Source organism: Choloepus didactylus, chromosome 9 (assembly GCF_015220235.1).
Source record: "Choloepus didactylus isolate mChoDid1 chromosome 9, mChoDid1.pri, whole genome shotgun sequence".
NCBI lineage: Eukaryota > Metazoa > Chordata > Mammalia > Pilosa > Megalonychidae > Choloepus > Choloepus didactylus.
The window spans coordinates 53,272,586-53,289,266 of record NC_051315.1 but is presented as its reverse complement, the minus strand read 5'-3'; the positions used below and the strand labels follow the sequence as shown (position 1 = coordinate 53,289,266).

Genomic DNA, 16,681 nt, shown 5'->3' with positions numbered 1-16,681 from the left:
TTTTTTATCTGAAAATAAGATTGACAAAATGTATGTAGTTTCTACCGAGCACAGAGAAGTACAAGGACCATTTGTCTCCTGGAGTTTCCTGTAACAAAGGTATACAAAGAATTGTTTTCTGAGCGAATTAGAGGTAAAAGCCACTTTTGTTTCTTCTCTTATCAAGTGATGAAAAGAGTGGGGACTCAGGTTTCTATTTGAGCCCCACGCTGTACTTTCAGTAGATTCAACGAAGAAATCCAGGCAGAAGGTCATGGGTGAACACTTTCCATTCTCAGAGGATTGAGGTTTTATAAAAGACTTTGAAGTTAAATCAACAGTTTCAGAAGAAACTTCTTCGTTTCTTCTTTTTATTATTTTTTGAAGAAAAGGCTCCTGAAAATTAAATAGGAAACAGAATTATATGTTGTTATTATTTGATAATATTTCATTCTATTATCATAGTACCTCAGTGAACTGTCAGAAACAAAAATAAAATTAAATGTGGTGATTTCGTTTTTGTTTTTAAATAAAGCGTTTTTTTTTTTCCTGTTTTGGAAGCTTTTTTTTTTCCCCCCTCCCCCCTTTAGTTAGGCTATTTTGAATTGACTTGAGAGGACTTAATTTTCCATATACTTGAGGTGGCACTCAGCAATTGTAATTCAGTATCTAATACCTGAGAAATAATTTCAGAAGTTTTTTTTAAATAGACTTGTATCTACAAAGTTTTAATACTATATTTTAATATAGCATTTTAGATGGATATATGAAGTTATTTAAATAAGGTCTTTAAAATAATCATGATGAATTTATGTGAAAACTTCCTAGGGTCATTTCTCAAATGGTTACTCAAAAAGTATGTGAATTCATTCTGGGTTACAGCTGCTAATATTGTTGTTTTTGAATACTGCAGCAAAGGGTCCCCAGTTATAGAATGCATGTGCTCCTTGTGGGTACTTTAATAATTTGAGTTACTTAGGAGGATTACTTAATTGGTTAAAATCTGCTTAGTTTTAGAATGGAACTAAAGGGGAGTAATCAAAAGAAAGCTTATTGGGAATCATCTGGTCTAGTGTTTTATTTTGTTTTGTTTTTCCTTTCTTCAGGTCTTGATGATGCTGGTTCATGGCTAAGCCTAGGCATCCCCCCCTCCAAAAAAAAAAAAAAAGAAAAGAAAAAAAAAAATATCTTCAGCAGCCTTTTACCTTCCCTTTAAGTATTTTTATTTTCTTCCCAGAGTTTCCCATCTAGGTAGCCCCTCTCTTCATGTTGAACTTTCTCCCTACTAGGTGTGTATTTAGTTAGATATCTGCATAAACACACACACACCCACACTAATGTGAGGTGATTAACTGATAATCAATCATGCCTCCCAGGGTTATTTGGATTATTGTGGCTTCAGTCCTTTAACATATTGAGACTTGGTTGGGAGATGATGGTATGTGAAAATGCATCCGATTTGGGATATTGATATATATCTTTAAAAAGAGTTCTTAATATAATATAATTTGGAAAAACAAAAACAAAAACCCAGATTCTATAATAAGAAAGTTTCGTCTTGGTCACCAGGCCAGTATACAAGGTAAAAAATGGTGGTTGCATTTGATCGTCCAGACTTAAATTTGCTTTCTCTACATGTTATCCAAATTTTCAGTAGAATACTACCAAAAATTGTCTTTGAAAAAATGGAAAGTATGTTTTTTGCTTTCTCATATACTCTCTTGTTTTGCTAGCCTTATTTGAAGATATTTTTCTTGAGGTTATCAGAACTTTCTCCTGATTGCCGATAATTTCATTGTGTAGAGGTTTGCTATTATAGTTCTGTGAAATTTTCTGCAAATATTTTATCCCTCATTTTTCCTTTTTAGGTTGGATTTCTGGTCTTTATTTGTATGTAGTCAACAAAACTCTATGCTAGGCTGAACTTCTTGGTGACCATACATCTTATGCTAGGTCTTTTTGGAACACATTTGCCACAATTGTTCACGTGCAGTTTGGTTTTTCCACCCTCTTTGTTTTATTTCCTTTTTGATGCAGTAAAATTCAAATGATTTATATTACTTTCATGGGAGATTAAGATTGATATAATTTGAAATCTTGCCATTATTTTCTTTTCCCTTTCATTCAAAACGTGTCTGTTTATTTTCAGTCAATTAGCAAATATTTATTGAACACATTTCCAAATAAAAGAATTTGAGGCAATTGAAACATAAGAACTATAGGAACATGAGAGATTTTAGCTGCTGCAGAAAGATTGAGCAGGATATAAATAGAGCCAGCAGAGGAGGCAAGGAGTGTTCTGCAGCAGGGAACTACAGTGAAAGCCGAGGCAGTGCTATGCAAAGAACAGGGCCTTTGGGGACAGACTAGTGGCTGCAGTTGACGTCCTGAGCAGGTCAGCTAATCAGAACCGCAGTTTCATTGTCTATAAAATGGAATTATGATAACTTGTTCATTAGAATATTGTTGTATTAGGTTCCTAAGGCTGTAGTAACAAATTACCGCACACTTGTTGACTTAAAACAACAGAAATCTATATTTGTGCAGTTCTGCAGTGCAGACATACAAAATCAGTTTCAGTGGGCCAAAATCCAGGTGCTAGCAGTGCCACACTCCCTCCAGAGGCTCTAGGGGGGCAGCTGTTGTCTGCTTCTTCTGATTCTGGCAGCTGTGGGCATTTCTTGACTTGTGGCCACAGCACTCCAATCTCTGCCTCCATGTTCACATTGCCTTCTCTTCTTCTGTATCCAGTCTCCTCTGCCTCTGTCTTATAAGGACACTCATGAGTGCATTTAGGGTCCACCTTGATAATCCAGGATAATCTCTCCATCTCAAGCGCTCCTTAATTTAGTCTGCAAAGTCTTTCCCATTACATTTAAAGTTTCCAGTGATTACGTCATTATTCAACCTACTACAGGTGTTATAATAATTGCTTATAATAATGAAAAAAGCCTCGGATTTTGACTGTAGGTCTTGTGTTTGCTTAACAGCAGACAGTTTAATCTCCTATTTGTTTACATTCTGGATTGTTCTCAGTCTTATTGTAATAACCAGTTCAGGTTCTGTAAGTGAGTTACATTCAGGTTTAAAATGTTCTCAATTGAAAGTTCAGACCTACCTTCACTCCTCCAGCACTGTGGTGGGGCAACTAGGTCCCAGCTAGTATATTGGTACATCTTGGCATTGGGAGACGAAGGCCCCTGCTGAGATGTAACTTTGTCCAACTCTTCTCTTTGTGTTCTAGAAATTTTTGCTTCTCTGCAAGCTCATTGCCTGTACCATCAAGCCCCTTCCACTCATGGTCTTTTTTTTTTAGCCCTTCCATGCCTCTTTTCCCGTACTGGGGTGCTATGGATTCATCTGCTTTGACATAAAACTTGGCTACTGCTTCTCCACCATGCCAGAAGCAAGACTTCTATTTGAGGTCCCCTAAGGTCACAACACCCTTAAACTTATCTGTTTTTTTGTTTTGTCTTGTTTTGTTTTTAAATCACCATCAACTCCCTACCCTAAAAAGGTTCTAACTCTGGAAGGCAGCGGCATATGGGGTCGCCTGGGACCTACACCATCCACTTATTGTCTAGTTCCTCTCAGGCTCCATTCTACCCTCCCTCTAACCCCTTAACTGTAGCTCCTTTCCCAGAGTTCACAGGGTGAATCCCTGTATTGGTCAGTGGAGGATTGGCTAGACACAATGCTCCTGAAGCAATTATATTGGGCAAAGATTGATAGTCTACTTTGAAGCTCAAAAGCTTATAATATGCCTCTCTGTCATTTTTTTCTTGAGGCCAGAACATATGCTGCTTCCTTATTGGGAGGGGAGAGGTAGATGGGTACAGTGAAACACAGCTTGGCAAAGCAAACACCTTGGTTAATAACTTTAAAATTTCTCCCCCTGCAGTTGTAAAGTACATAGATACAGTGCTTAGCACATACTGTGTTTAATAATGTGCACCTCTGTTTCAGAAGCTTGAAAATACCAGCTGGGTTTGAGTGAGACATAGACAGAGGTAAGGAGAGAAAGGTTGATAGAAGTGAACTTTCCCACTTTACATCTGAGTGATCACTGGTCTCCCCTCAACTCACTCATCTTTCAGTCTTCCTAACTTATTAATGGTGACTCAATCCTTCCAAGAACTTAGGCCAAGAACCTTGGTGTCTTTCTTGACTCCTCTCTCTTACTCCATGTCCAATTTGTCTGCAAATCCTGTTGGTTCTACCTTAAATATATCTAGAATCTTCCTGCTGTGTGCTGTGATCACTCTAATAATCCAAGCACATCTCTCTCCTTTAGTTGACTGCAATAGCCTACTAAATGGTATTTCTGCTTTCACCCTTGAGCCTTTTAAAATCAACTGTCCACTCAACAGCCAGTGTGATCTGATTAAAACCTAAGTCAGTTCTGTCATTCCTCTGCTCCATGTGTCTTCTCATCTAAGTCAGAGAAAAAGCCTGCATTTTGACTATGGACTACAGGCTTTCTACAGTCACCCCAGCTCATCACCACTCTTCCCTAACCTCTTTCCTGGTACTCTACTCTTTGCTCACTCACCTTCCATCACATTGACATCCTTGCTGTACTTAAAATATCACAGGTTTACTCTTGCCTCAAGGGCTTTGTTCTTGCTTTCCCTTTAGCTATCTGCTTGGCTCATGCCCTCTTCTTCTTTGGGTCTTTATTCAAATATTCCCTTCTCAGTGAGGTCTTCCCTGGTAAACTATTGGAAATGGGTTCCTCTCACCTATGACCTCAGCATTCTCTCCCTCTTGCATTATTTTAAAAAAAAATTTTCTTGCTTTATTTTTCTCTGTAGGTTTTATAGCTACCTTTTGAAGTTTGCATTTTATTTATTGTCTGTATCTTCTCATCAGAATGTAAGCTCCCTGAGGGCAGTGATTTTTTTACTTTCTTATCTACTACAAAATTGCCAGCCCTTAGATGAATGCCTGACACATTGTAGGCTTTCAATAAATATTTGCTGAATGAATGGATGGTTGAATGAATAAATCTTAACTGCCAGACTACAAATTTAGATTTATCCCATAGGATGTAGGTTGTAGGACTTAGACAAGCTTTTTTGGGCAGGGGTCACATTGATTCAATGTTTTAGGAGATTTGCTATGATTTCATTTTGCAGGTTGGATTGTAAGAATGAGAAACTAGAAGTTTGGAGATTAATTAAGAGACTGCACGAGAAAATATAATGGCCTAAACTGGAATGGTGGCCGTGAGAATAGGGAGGCAGGGGTTATTGGTTGTGTGAGAGAAGCTCAGAGAAAGAATCACCTGAGGATCATTTGGACTTGGAGTAGAGGTCAAGAAAGATGCGAAGGTTAGCTTTAATTCTACATTTCTTTGAGAAAATGTGGTAAAAATGACACTAGCAGAAGTGGAGATGAAATTAAGGAAGAGAAAGCAGTTTTAGGTGGTAAAAGGAAGACGACTTTGGGTTTAGACAAACTGTATTTGAGGTGGGGGGGGAGTCCAGCAGTTAGAAATGGACTTAAGCAAAAGCAGTTGTAGCTAGAGGTTTCATTTCAAGGAATCTGACAGATGGGGAGGCTGGAAAGTAGAGAATAAATTGCTGACATAGGGAGACAGAAAGGAGTTGAGCCAAGGCCTGAGTCCTAGGAGGGAGATGGAGCTAAGAGAGCCAGGCAATGAGACAGAAAAAGAGCAGTCAGAGTTGGAAACAGAACCCTGAGTGTTGATATACACTTAGCTCAAACTCATCCATATTCATTGAGCATTCTTACAAGAACTTCCTTTCAGAGGAATAGGCTTCTATTTAAGTATGACATTACTTTCAAGGGTTCGGGTATTGTAGGTCACAGACCACTATTGAGTGTTGAATTTCTCAGACATAGATACTTTCTAAAAGGTCCTAGAAGCACCTAAGAAAGCAGAGAATTTCTGTATTCCTTATTTGGCTCATCTCCATTTCCTGATTTGCATTAGTAATCTCAACAGTTACATTTTTTCAACGCTCTTTTGAAATATAACATACATTAAGAAAAATGAGCAAACCATGTATGGACAGCTTGGTGAATTCTCAGATATTGCTTGTACCTGAGTTACCGACATCCAGGTCAAGAAACAGAATATTACCCACTCCAGTGGTCCTCTTCATGACCCCGCTCACCCACCATCCGCATTATTGTGAGTCTAACACCATAGATTAATTTTGCCTGTTTTGTACCTTACATAAATGGTATTATAAGTATGTACTTTTTGCGCCTGACTTCTCGCATTTAATATAATCATGTGAAATTTATCCATACTATTGCATGTTGTTGTAATATATATTCCACTGTGTGACTGTTACATAATTGATTTATTCATTTCCATGTTTATAGGCATTTGAGTAGTTTCCATTTTGGAGTTATTATGAATAATACTTACATGAACATTATAATTTCTTATTAAAATAGAAATGTTGCATATTATGTTTTCCTCTTTAAAGGTACCATTGCTTACTTCGTTTAAGTGCTTTTCCTGCTAAATGTCTTTCTACCCTACCTAATTACCTTCATTGTAAATATTAAGTATATTTGCCTTAATATTAGTTTTAAAAGTATAAAGGGCCATAGAAAATTAGTCTTCTTAAAAATTGTATCTGCTTGAATTAAGAATTTCCTTTTAAAGCATCTATTTTAATTTTTCTCAGTTATCCAGATTATGTCTGTTTGAACCTGTCAACAGTCTCCATTTCTTAATGGAATGAATTCTTCAACCTTGAAATAAATATGTTATGTTGACACCATGATGAAGTGAAGAAAAATTAGCTCTCATATTCTTAGAGCAGATTAGTTATCAAATTTATATTATAATTTACATGGCAATTAAAGAAGACTGAGAATTAGTGAAAAGTCGTGATATCGTAGTCATTTTTTTCTCAGGCTATAGTCTCTTGTATAAAAATCAACATTACTGAGTCAGAATTCATGAGAAATTTCATCAATATGACTTTATTTCAGAATTGAGTTGTTATGTTTAATAAGGATTCAAACATAATAGATTTTTTATGTCTGCATTGGTATATATATATCTGTATATGTATGTATTTATATATCTATCAACATACTCATGTAAGCATTCTTTACAGAAAGAACAATAGAAGACCATGAACTGGTGATTGAAGTGCTCTCTAATTGGGGAATGGAAGAAGAAAATAAATTATACTTTAGAAAAAATTATGCTAAATATGAGTTCTTTAAAAACCCAATGGTAAGTGAAATTCCTATAAATGGTTTTAGAAAATAAATGAATCAGTTAAATTTTCTTTGATTTTATGCCAAGAAGAGAGTAACTAGAAATAAAATACAATTCTGTGTTTGGTAAATTGTAGGTAAGAATTCCCATCCTTTAAGATTATAATCATTTTTTTTCTTACTTGGCAAGGATTAGTCAGCCTCATAGGCAGAGACTCAAATGCATAGGTGACATTTTTTTAACCATGCTGACAAAATCTAAATTGAGAGGAATTTGGAATAGTTATTTAAAATTACTGAGAATCCTAGTTTAGGAGAGATTGCGTCTTTTTCTTCCCTTTTAGGAAAAAAAATGATAATAAATTTGATTTGGGAATGAATTATTATATATCATCAAGCAGATTACAAAAATATTATCATTTAATACTCTTCACAAAATTTTGGAAATTTAAATAATATACTTTCTAAAGTTAAAACAGATTGATGATTTTTGAGTGTATTGTAACTTAGCCAGAAATTTAAGATTGACATGAATCTGACTGTTTTAAATTGTTTTGTTTTCAATAGAATAATTATTGAGCTAAGTAGAAATGAGATAAAGACCAGTGCATTATCTTGTAAATACTACTTTCATTACAGATCTCTTTAAAGAAAATAAATGTATGTCACATTCTAATGAAGACAAGGGATCTGGAGAAGTCAGAATAGCTCTGGGCTCATTATTTTAAATTGTTTTTGTCCCTGCAGCTGTAGCACATTTTTGCACTAAGTTTTGGATAATTGGATTGAAATTATCCTTTATGAAAAATATATGATACACACCATAATAGAATATTTTCAAACCCCAAAAGACCTCTTATGTTCTCTTTTATTTTAGCCTGTTAATAGAAACATAATGGGGTGATCTTTGATAAAGAAAATAAGACTTTGAATAAAAATTAAATAGAATTACAATTTGAAGGGCAAGTGTTTTCTTGCTGTGAATCTTTATTCAAAGCAAGAATTTAAAAGCCGTATTTAAAGGAATATGGTTTAGGTTTTGTTTTTGTTTTCTTTAAACAAGGTGGGCATTCCTTTTCTAGACCTAAAGCAGTTTTTCTCAACTGAGGGCAATGTGGCAATGCCTGGAGACATTTTTGGTTGTCAAAATGAGGAGGAGGTGCTAGTGGTAACAGGCCAGGGATACTGCTTAACATCCTATGACACACAGTACGGCCCCCACAGCCAAGAGTTATCATACCAAATTGTCAATAGAACCAGTGTTGAAAATCCCTGTCCTAGAGGAAGTGTAGTTGAATGCGTTTTCCCAAACTTCTCTGATCACAAAAATTACCAGAGGGAAGAGAGGGATGCTTGTTAAAAACACAGACTGTAGAAAGGTTCTGCCCAGACTTAACTGAATCGTAAACTCTAAGGGAGAGGCCTGGGAATTCCTATTTTAAACAACTGCCGTGGATAACTTTATGAACATACAAGTTTGGAAAACAGTAGGTGGAAAGGACCAGACTTTCAGCTCCCCAAACTTGGTTTAAGTCCTGGCTCCTGTACTGTGTGGGCTGTGACCTTGTGCGTACCCTTGACCGCTCTGAGCCTTGATTTTGTAAGATGTGGTCGGTAGTCCTTCAGTATCTGGGAGAGTGGTTGTAGGGTGCAGGGAACTATGGGAGTAAGCACAAGGTCAGTTTTAGGGCACAAAGGTCAGCTTTAGGGCAGTGTTTTGGAACTTGAAGTACTTGCAGCATTCTGCATTAGCATCATCTGGATGTGTTTGTGAATCCTTGGACCCTATCCCAGACCTGCTCATTAAGACACCTGAGGATAGAGTCCAAGGTTTTGCATTTTCTGAAAGGCACTTTCGGTGAATTTTAGACACAATGGTTTAAAGAACTTTTGCTTTAAACCACTATGTAGGTCATAATTGAATCTTTTCTACCATCAATTTTGGGGTAACTTAACCTGTCTCTTTTTGTCAGTATTTTTTTCCAGAGCATATGGTGTCTTTTGCAACTGAAACCAATGGTGAAATAGCCCCCACACAGATTTTGCAGGTAAAAATATACTTTTTATAAAACATGTAAGTAATGCCATAATAAAGGCAAGTTTTGAGGTTCATATTTGTACGTGCCCAGATTTTGAAATAGTATGCCTTGAATGACTAATTTTTGATGAAAGTAAAACTAAAAAGAAAAGAAAAAGAAGAAAAAGAAACTTGAGTAAAGAGTGCCCCAAATCAATAAAACCTTTGCCTAGCAATATTCTCCTCCCCAGTTTTGGTCAAGATTTTACACATTAAAAATTGCATATCAGAAAGGAAATTTGCTGAAATATATTTAAAGATATGTTAGTCTTTTGAACATCAGAATTCCCAGAAAATTACAGACATTTTACTAATAGATACCTAGTATTAGCTTTTATACTAACTCCCTAAATCCTATCTGTGATAAAATATTTAGCAATTAAATGAAAGGAGGAAAAGGATATAAAATATTTCTGTTTAACATACTAAATTTTTTAACAGCTGTGATGGAAATGCTTGAAGAGACTTGTGAAATAGCCCTTGCAAATTAAGAATACTAGTTACCTAATTAAAAATCACCTAGTTATGTGTCTATTGGTATCATTTTTTCCAAACTGGCAGTTGGTTGAGGTAGTTATTTTCTACAAAATTTTCATTGCAATAAGAGAATGACTTCAGTTATTTCAATTCATTTTTCTTAAGTTTTGATAGATTAGTGGATTTCACAATAGATTTGTGATTATTATTAATAAGTTAAAGTTAAGTAAGTCTTTATGATATAGCTCTGATACTCAACATATTGGGCAGGCATATCTATCACAGATTTGTTTTTTTGTGTGTGTGAGCTTTTTAATAGGTTATTTTTCATTTTAGTATATCAAAATATTTTAGAAATGTGATTAGTCTCAAGAGATTTTTCTAAAAGCTACTGGTACACTACTAGGTTTTCACAGTGAACAATCTGAGAGTATATCAGAGTAAATGACTCAGCTGTAGTGCCCCAGGAATCCCAGACCTCAGCCCTTCTGAATGTTTCACCACTATATTAGGAAAGGGTGGTAGGTTGGAGTTTTCTTTCCTGAATCCTCCTCTAATAAAGCTATATTACTTTTATGTTAAATTATAAAAACACGAAAAATCATAAATTTGGGAATCACACAGTCCTGCGCATGCCCCTGACCTCTTCTCTCCACCAAAGCAATGTTTTCACTTTCTAAAAGCTTCCTTTTTTTTCCCTAGTGTGACCTGTATGACTCCTTTTCTAAAATTTAATTGGTTTGATTTAATAACTTGGAAAGCACTCAGACTAAAAAACTGACTTGCCCTGTTTTGCATCAATTAATTAATATTTGTGGATCATTAAATTTAAAAAATTTTTTAGTAATTTACTTTTTTTAAAAAAGTAAATATGTACTACCAGCATTTTCCTGAGTAGCTTTTTAAAATGTTACATTGTTTTAGCTAATAACTTCTCTTGCTTTCAGTTTTTCCATCTTGAATTTGTTTATTCATAAGGTTTTCTATTTTCTTCTTTTAATGAGACACTAATGCATTTCCACTGCCTCATTAAGGATGCTGAGTACACTCAGAAGGCTATTCCTTTTCATCCTCATTTTCCTGACCAGCACATGCCCACTGTCTCAGTTAATTATTACTGTATAACAAACTATTTTAAACGTTGATGCCATAAAACACCTACATATATTTTGCCAACAATTTTGTGGGTCAGGGATTTAGGAAGGGTTGAGCTGTGTGGGTCATCTCTGATGCACATTGACTCAGTGGCTGGGGGTGGAGGATCCCCTTCCAAGATGAGTTTTTCACTATCTGTGCCTCAGCGCTCCATGCCTTCTCTCTCTCGCCTCATGATGTCTCACCCTCCAGGGTTGTTACAGTTGGGTTGAGCTCTTACTGTAAGCATGGTGATCTCAAGGTAGTTGCATTTCTGTAATGACGGCTGGCTTCCAAGGGTCAAGAATTGGAATCCACCAGGCCAGTTGAGGGCTATATTTAGAATTAGCAGAATGCTACTTCCATCATACATTAATCAAAGCAGTCACTAGGCTTACCTAGATTCAGGGGGGTGGCGAAACACACTGATAGTTCAGTGGTAGGGTCACATTGCAAATGAGCATGTTAGATGGGAGATATTGATGCAGATCACCCACACTTATACCTACCCATAACTGAGAACCATAGAAGATGAGACGGTTAGATAGATAGATAGATAGGGATATAGATAGACATATACTTATAGATGTAGATACAGATATAGTCATTTCTGTAATGGGTTAAGTAGTATTAACACTTTTTGATTTTATGTGTTTATATTTCAGATCTTAATGTGATCATTATAAGGCTCTGATGTCACTGGTTCAATAACAGTATAAGAGTGTTGGAATTTTTTTCCAGATGTTTCTGAGTTCAAGCACATATCCTGAAATCCATGGCTTCTTACATGCAAAAGAACAGGGAAAGAAGTCCTGGAAAAAGACTTACTTCCTTCTAAGAAGATCTGGTTTATATTTTTCTACTAAAGGGACATCAAAGGTAAGTTGAAATTATCAGTGATGTGTTATGAATAATATGTTAATTGCAAATTAAAATGGATTTTACCTGTTGTATTTATAACTTGATTAAGTGATGTCAATAGTTGGTAATTTTTTTATATTCCAAACAGTTTACATAATCTGTTTCAAACCTAACTATTCAGCTTCAACATAGGTAGTTTCAACAAACATCTTTTGACGAATTCTTGATTCTCTTATTACAATACCACATACGCTGCTCATTTCCTCCCAACCTTGAATTCACTCCCTCTCTCTTTATCCTACACCTGCAGGTCTTTGAGATCACACTTTTCCTTTTTGTCCCAGGTCATACTGCTGATCTTGTCTGATTAGCCTTTATTTGAATTCTGCCTCTGTGTGCACTGCAGGCCCCAGCATCTATTTTTGAGTAGGAGAGTGCCCTCTTCATCCCCAAGCAATAGACAGTAATCAATTTCCAATTATTTCAAGTACAGTTCACTTGCTAGAAATGTGGTCCCACTTGTGGCTTCACACAGGCAGATTGTTCACCTTCATGGAACATGTAGTCCCTTCTCCCAAACAGACTTTGAAGTATCATCCTGGCTGCCCACATTGTCCATATTCATTCCCTACTTACCATAATGGGTTTTCTCCCTCACAACTCCTTCATGGTCATGGACACGTTTATTTTGAGTGTGATTAAGTGTTATATAGATAGATAGATAGATATAGATTATATAGATTATGTATTCTCTCTTTCTGTCTCTATATATAATCTAGTATTCTTACGAGTTTCAAACAGAGTTGAGATGAGTATGTTTCTCTTTATTTCATGATATTGGCCAAAACTCAGATCCCATTAGCCAGTATTATAGTGTAATTTTTGGGGGTTACTAAACACAAATCCACTGCTACGTTGTTCTTATGCTGTAATATCAGGCTCAGTTTGCTTCTTGGGTTCCAGCAATAAGCAGATATGTTAAAGTTGGATTGTTGATTTGGACTTTAGGACTCTCCTAATTTAGGTGATTGCCCAAACAAATAACAAATACTGCTCTTAAATAAAGAGACCATCATTTTAAAGAGACCATCTCCCGCCCTTTTATATGAGGAAGTCTCAATTTATTTTACTTTCTAAAGTTGCCTGGGAGTCAGATAATCACTGCTGCAAGCCTTGGAGATATGGCTATGACGTATTTACAGAGAAACCTCTGAGAATCCTCCTCTCCAACTTCCCCCTGATATATACATGTCCATGCTTCACTTTAGCTAACTGCCAATTCAGCTTTGTAATCCTGCAGTACTGTAGCCTTGATATGTGTGCAGTAATGGGACAAAAATTAATCAAGAGGAGAAACTGATCATGCCTATTGCTGCTTTCCAATGTTTCTTGAGATGTCTCTTACATACGAATGAGCCAGTTACATGGATTTCTACAGTATTAGTGGACAGTAATGACTAATACTTACAGAAATCAAACATTTTACCAGCAAATCAGTTTCTAGAAAGGAATGAAGTTGTATAAGCTATGTCAATAAGAGTCCTTTTCTCCTTCTTCCACCCTTGTTCCAAGAGATCCTAAGTTGGGACTGTTTTAACAGCTTTTTCTGCCTGATTTTCTCATGCTGTTGGGAACTAGAGTTAGTTATTAGACCAAAATGCCTAAGTACACTATAGAGACTCTTGCTCCAGCTGCTATCAGATATGGAATAGCCTACTCCTAAATAACTGGAATTGTTTGGATTCAAATGGGGTTGCTCACATTGCTGAATTTTCTGCTTCTCAAATTTTAAAGTGCCTCTGTATCACTTGGGTATCTTTTTAAAATGCAGATTCTGGTTCAGTTGGTCTGCGGTGGGCCCTGAGATTCTGCATTCCTGAGATGAGGCTATTGCTGCTGGTCTGAGCCACTCTTGGAGTAGCAAGGTTTTAGAGAACAAATATGTTTCCATCAGTTCTGATTATTTTTTCAACTCCAGAATTAAGCACTTCTCCAAGTTATTAACCAATCAGAGAATAATATGACCCAGTGATTTCCCAAGACCAACTCTAAATCTCATGGATTTCCCAGAGAAAAAATAGCCATTTCATGATTCCACTTTGCCTTGGAATTCAGACAGGTTCCATGCCAGGTAATTTCCCTGATCTCAAATGCACAGACTACTTCTTTTCGTAAAGGAAGACAGTCACGCAGCCATCTCCTTGCTTCCTGTGGTGTGTTATACAGACATGAGGGATGATCATGGAGCAAGAATCCTCTCTTTCCTCCTTTTTTGGTCCTCTAACTGTTGCAGAAGCTCAAACCAGCTTTCTTCCCTTTGTTGAATTGTCATCATTTGGATCTGGGGAAAGGAAAACATTTTGAAAAGCTGTTCTTCATTATCTTCTTTCCCTCAGATTACTTACAATGGTGGTTAAAGAGAATAATTTTAAAATAGGAAGTTATATTTTCTTGTATTACTGGAAGCTAACATAAGCAAACTGACACTTCCCAAATTAAATAAAATTGTGTGCAGTTCCTGATTATTTAAAGATACATTTTTTCTTTCCTTTAGCTTCTGTGACATTATACTGAAATTTTGTTTGGAATGAGTTCTGCCAACATGTAAATTATGTAATATAATAGGAATACAAGAAAGAAACTGTAAAAATGTGTATCCATTTCAACACACTTTTTTTTTTTTTTAAGGAACCACGGCATTTGCAGTTTTTCACCGAATTTGGCAATAGTGATATTTATGTGTCACTGGCAGGCAAAAAAAAATGTGGAGCACCGACTAACTATGGATTCTGCTTTAAGGTACAGGCTTAATATTTTGATAGATGAATAAAGCAAGCCTCAGCCTTTTAGGTAAGCTTGAGTTTCTTTTAATTTCTTTTAAAAGAGACAGCTTTCTCTTATATATAGGAGAATTTTAGTGGCTTTTATTTCAACAGGTGTTACCTTCAAGATATGCATTAACGATAAACAATGTGCTGTGGCCTTCTAGCCTAACAAAGCGGGAGGGCCCCGAGACCTGAGAATGCTCTGTGCAGAAGAAGGGCAGAGCAGGACGTGCTGGGTGACTGCAATTAGATTGCTTAAGGTAATCTCACTGGAAGCATGAATTTCTATTAAATGCTGTGAGTACCATGAGAGTTTGAATATATCTGTATATCAAAATGTGAAAACTCACTATGAATCTGTGTGGCTATATGAGAAAGAAGAAAAATCATTGCCACCAAATATATGTGTTTTTTTTTTTTCCAGTCTAAAAGATCAACATTTCCAGTGGAGAGTAGAATAACCTAATACATTTATCTTTTGTGTGTGGAGTTAAGTATTACAGTTCTAAAAATGTTCTGATTTTTACTTTTATAAGGGTATTACATGTATAGCCAGTATAGCTGATTGAAGCTTCTTTTATATATAACTTGGTCTGCATTTTAAAAAATGCAGCCATCCATCTAACATGAATTGTATTTTTAAATTGCTCACTTGGATATGTTTAATGCAATTGTTTTATGTTTCATTTAAGCATTTTCTGAATTGCTTTCTAGTTTAATAATTGGGATTAAAATTATTGTATAAATTTTGCTATAGGTATATATTTAAAATATTACTCTTGTGTTAGGTAGAAATTATAACATCCATAAGCATAATTTGTCAGTGAGCATTTTGAGATGAGTAAGAATGTTCTAAAGGTAAGATAGACTTAGAGAAGAGAAATGCAGGATTTATTTCTTCTAGAATGCTATAAAAAACACATTTATTTTCAACAGTAAATTTAACACAATTTTAAATTTATAATTATAAGAAAAAACTATCAGTCATTTCCTTTTGAAGATATTCCTTTGATAGTCACATTGGGGGAAAATTACTAAGCAATATTTTATTTGCATGGATACATCCAAAGAATATGCCATCCTTTAGAAAAACTGGTCAATACCATTGCTGCTGAAGTGTGAAAATCACTTCAACAAAATACATAATTTACCAATGTTGTTAAATCTTTGGTTTAAAATGGAAACCTTCTTGATTCCTGCCTGGACACTAAAATAATTTGCTAATATAATAATCCATTTATTATCATAGGAAGATTTAGGTGATTTGTATTTGGTATAGCTATTAAAACTGGCTCTTATATTTAGAAAGAAAAATCGCCAAGCAGTGTAGGGCATTGGGAAGCCTTTGGTTTCACCATTTCATTTAGCCTGAAGAAAAGGATGCAGTCAATTTTTAAATTAAATTGTAATGTGTGCATTTTCCAGGTGTATTGTCATTTGCCATTTTTTGTTCTGTAATTTGGCAACCTCTCCTTAGCATCCCTGTTAAGAGAGAGATCAGAATGAAGAAGGATAGAATAATCAAAATCAGAATTGTTGGTTGTCATGCCAGATTTGGAAGAAAGGTTTTTTTTTTAATTTATTTTTTATTGAGGTGAAGTTCACATAAAACAAAATTAACCATTTTAACCTAAAAAATTCAGTGGCATTTAGTATATTCATGTTGGGCAACCATCATCTCTTTTTAGTTCCAACATATTTTTATCACACTAAAAGGAAACATGGTACCCATTAAGGAGTCACTCCCTGTTCCCCCCATCTCCTAGCCTCTGGCAACCACCAATTTACATTCTATCTCTATGGATTTGCCTCTTCTGGATATTTCATATAAAAGGAATCATAAAATATTTTTTGGTCTGGGGCTTCTTTCACCTAGCATATTGTTTTTGAAGTTCATCCATGTTGTAGAATTTATCAGTACTTCATCCCTTTTCATTGCTGAATAATAATCTATTGTACGTTATATACTACAATTTGTTTATCCATCCATTGATGGGCATTTTGATTGTTTCTCTCTTTTGGCTATTATGAATAGTGCTGCTATGGATATGCATGTACATATATTTGTTTGAATACCCGTTTTCAGTCCCTCTGGGTGTATACCTGGGAGTCAAAT

At 35.5% G+C, this 16,681-nt stretch overlaps 1 protein-coding gene across 5 annotated transcripts in view; it reads left to right on the top strand.

The window, feature by feature from the left end:
- GRB14 (growth factor receptor bound protein 14) overlaps positions 1–16,681 on the top strand; it is a 139,541-nt gene that overhangs the window by 98,701 nt on the left and 24,159 nt on the right. For all 5 annotated transcript variants that reach the window (XM_037849999.1, XM_037849997.1, XM_037849996.1 and 2 more), the window contains 5 exons: positions 7,086–7,207; positions 9,165–9,239; positions 11,621–11,758; positions 14,429–14,539; positions 14,730–14,825. In XM_037849999.1, the coding sequence (XP_037705927.1) occupies positions 7,086–7,207; positions 9,165–9,239; positions 11,621–11,758; positions 14,429–14,539; positions 14,730–14,825 (542 nt within the window). The remainder of the gene's footprint in view (positions 1–7,085; positions 7,208–9,164; positions 9,240–11,620; positions 11,759–14,428; positions 14,540–14,729; positions 14,826–16,681) is intronic.